At 65.4% G+C, this 762-nt stretch overlaps 1 protein-coding gene across 1 annotated transcript in view; it reads left to right on the forward strand.

Annotated features, from left to right (window-relative positions):
- Window positions 1–762, forward strand: part of MYO18B (myosin XVIIIB) — a 73,143-nt gene that overhangs the window by 39,413 nt on the left and 32,968 nt on the right. The window contains exons 28-29 of the mRNA XM_009996859.1: window positions 24–38; window positions 163–324. Of these exons, the coding sequence (XP_009995161.1) occupies window positions 24–38; window positions 163–324 (177 nt within the window). The remainder of the gene's footprint in view (window positions 1–23; window positions 39–162; window positions 325–762) is intronic.

Below are 762 nucleotides of genomic sequence, written 5' to 3' on the forward strand. Positions count from 1 at the left end.
AGAGGCGGCGGGGGGCCCGGGAGCTGCAGGAGCTGCAGGTAGGACAGCCCCGGGCTGCTGGGCCATGCTGGTGGCCAAGCCACCCTCTTGGCACAGCCTTGCTGGACGCCAGTGCCCTGGAGCCAGGTCGAGCTGCTCCCTTCCTTCCCTGGGCTTCCCCAGAGCAAACATGACCAAGTGCAGAAGAAACTGGAGTTGGTGGAAAAGCAGCTGGAAGAGGCCCAGCAGCTGGTGCAGTTGCGTGAGATGAAGATAAGTGGCTCTGGAGGAGGTAGGGGTGTCCCTGAGGGGCGGGGGGTGCATGTGCTGGGCATCCAGCCTGACGTGTGGGGCCAGCATGGCCACCCCAGTGGGGCAGCAAAGCCTCTTGCAATTGGCAGGGGTTGGGCCCCCCAGGCAGTGCTGCTGCCCCAGCCCTTGGCCACCCAGCAGTGCTTTTGGCACCTGGTCATGATGGCTCAGGAACACAGAGCTCTGGGCTGTGGGGGTGAGGATTGGCCAAGGGACTCTGCAGGATGGCCCTGCTGGCACTTGCTGGCCCTGCCCTGCACTACCGGCAGCTCAGGGTGGCTGAAGCATGTTTTGGGGTGGTGAGGAGGCTGATCAGACACAAGTGGAATGAGGTGGGATGAGCTTTGCCCGAGGCAGGGGTACACGTGCTGTACAAGCCCGGGGCACAAGGCAGAGCTGCTCGGTGCCGGTGCCGTCCGGGAGCCGCGGTGCTGGGTCACGCTCACCCGTGGCAGCTCCGGCCGGGGCAGG

Source organism: Chaetura pelagica, unplaced genomic scaffold, assembly GCF_000747805.2.
Source record: "Chaetura pelagica isolate M959 unplaced genomic scaffold, ChaPel_1.0 scaffold294, whole genome shotgun sequence".
NCBI classification, from domain to species: domain Eukaryota; kingdom Metazoa; phylum Chordata; class Aves; order Apodiformes; family Apodidae; genus Chaetura; species Chaetura pelagica.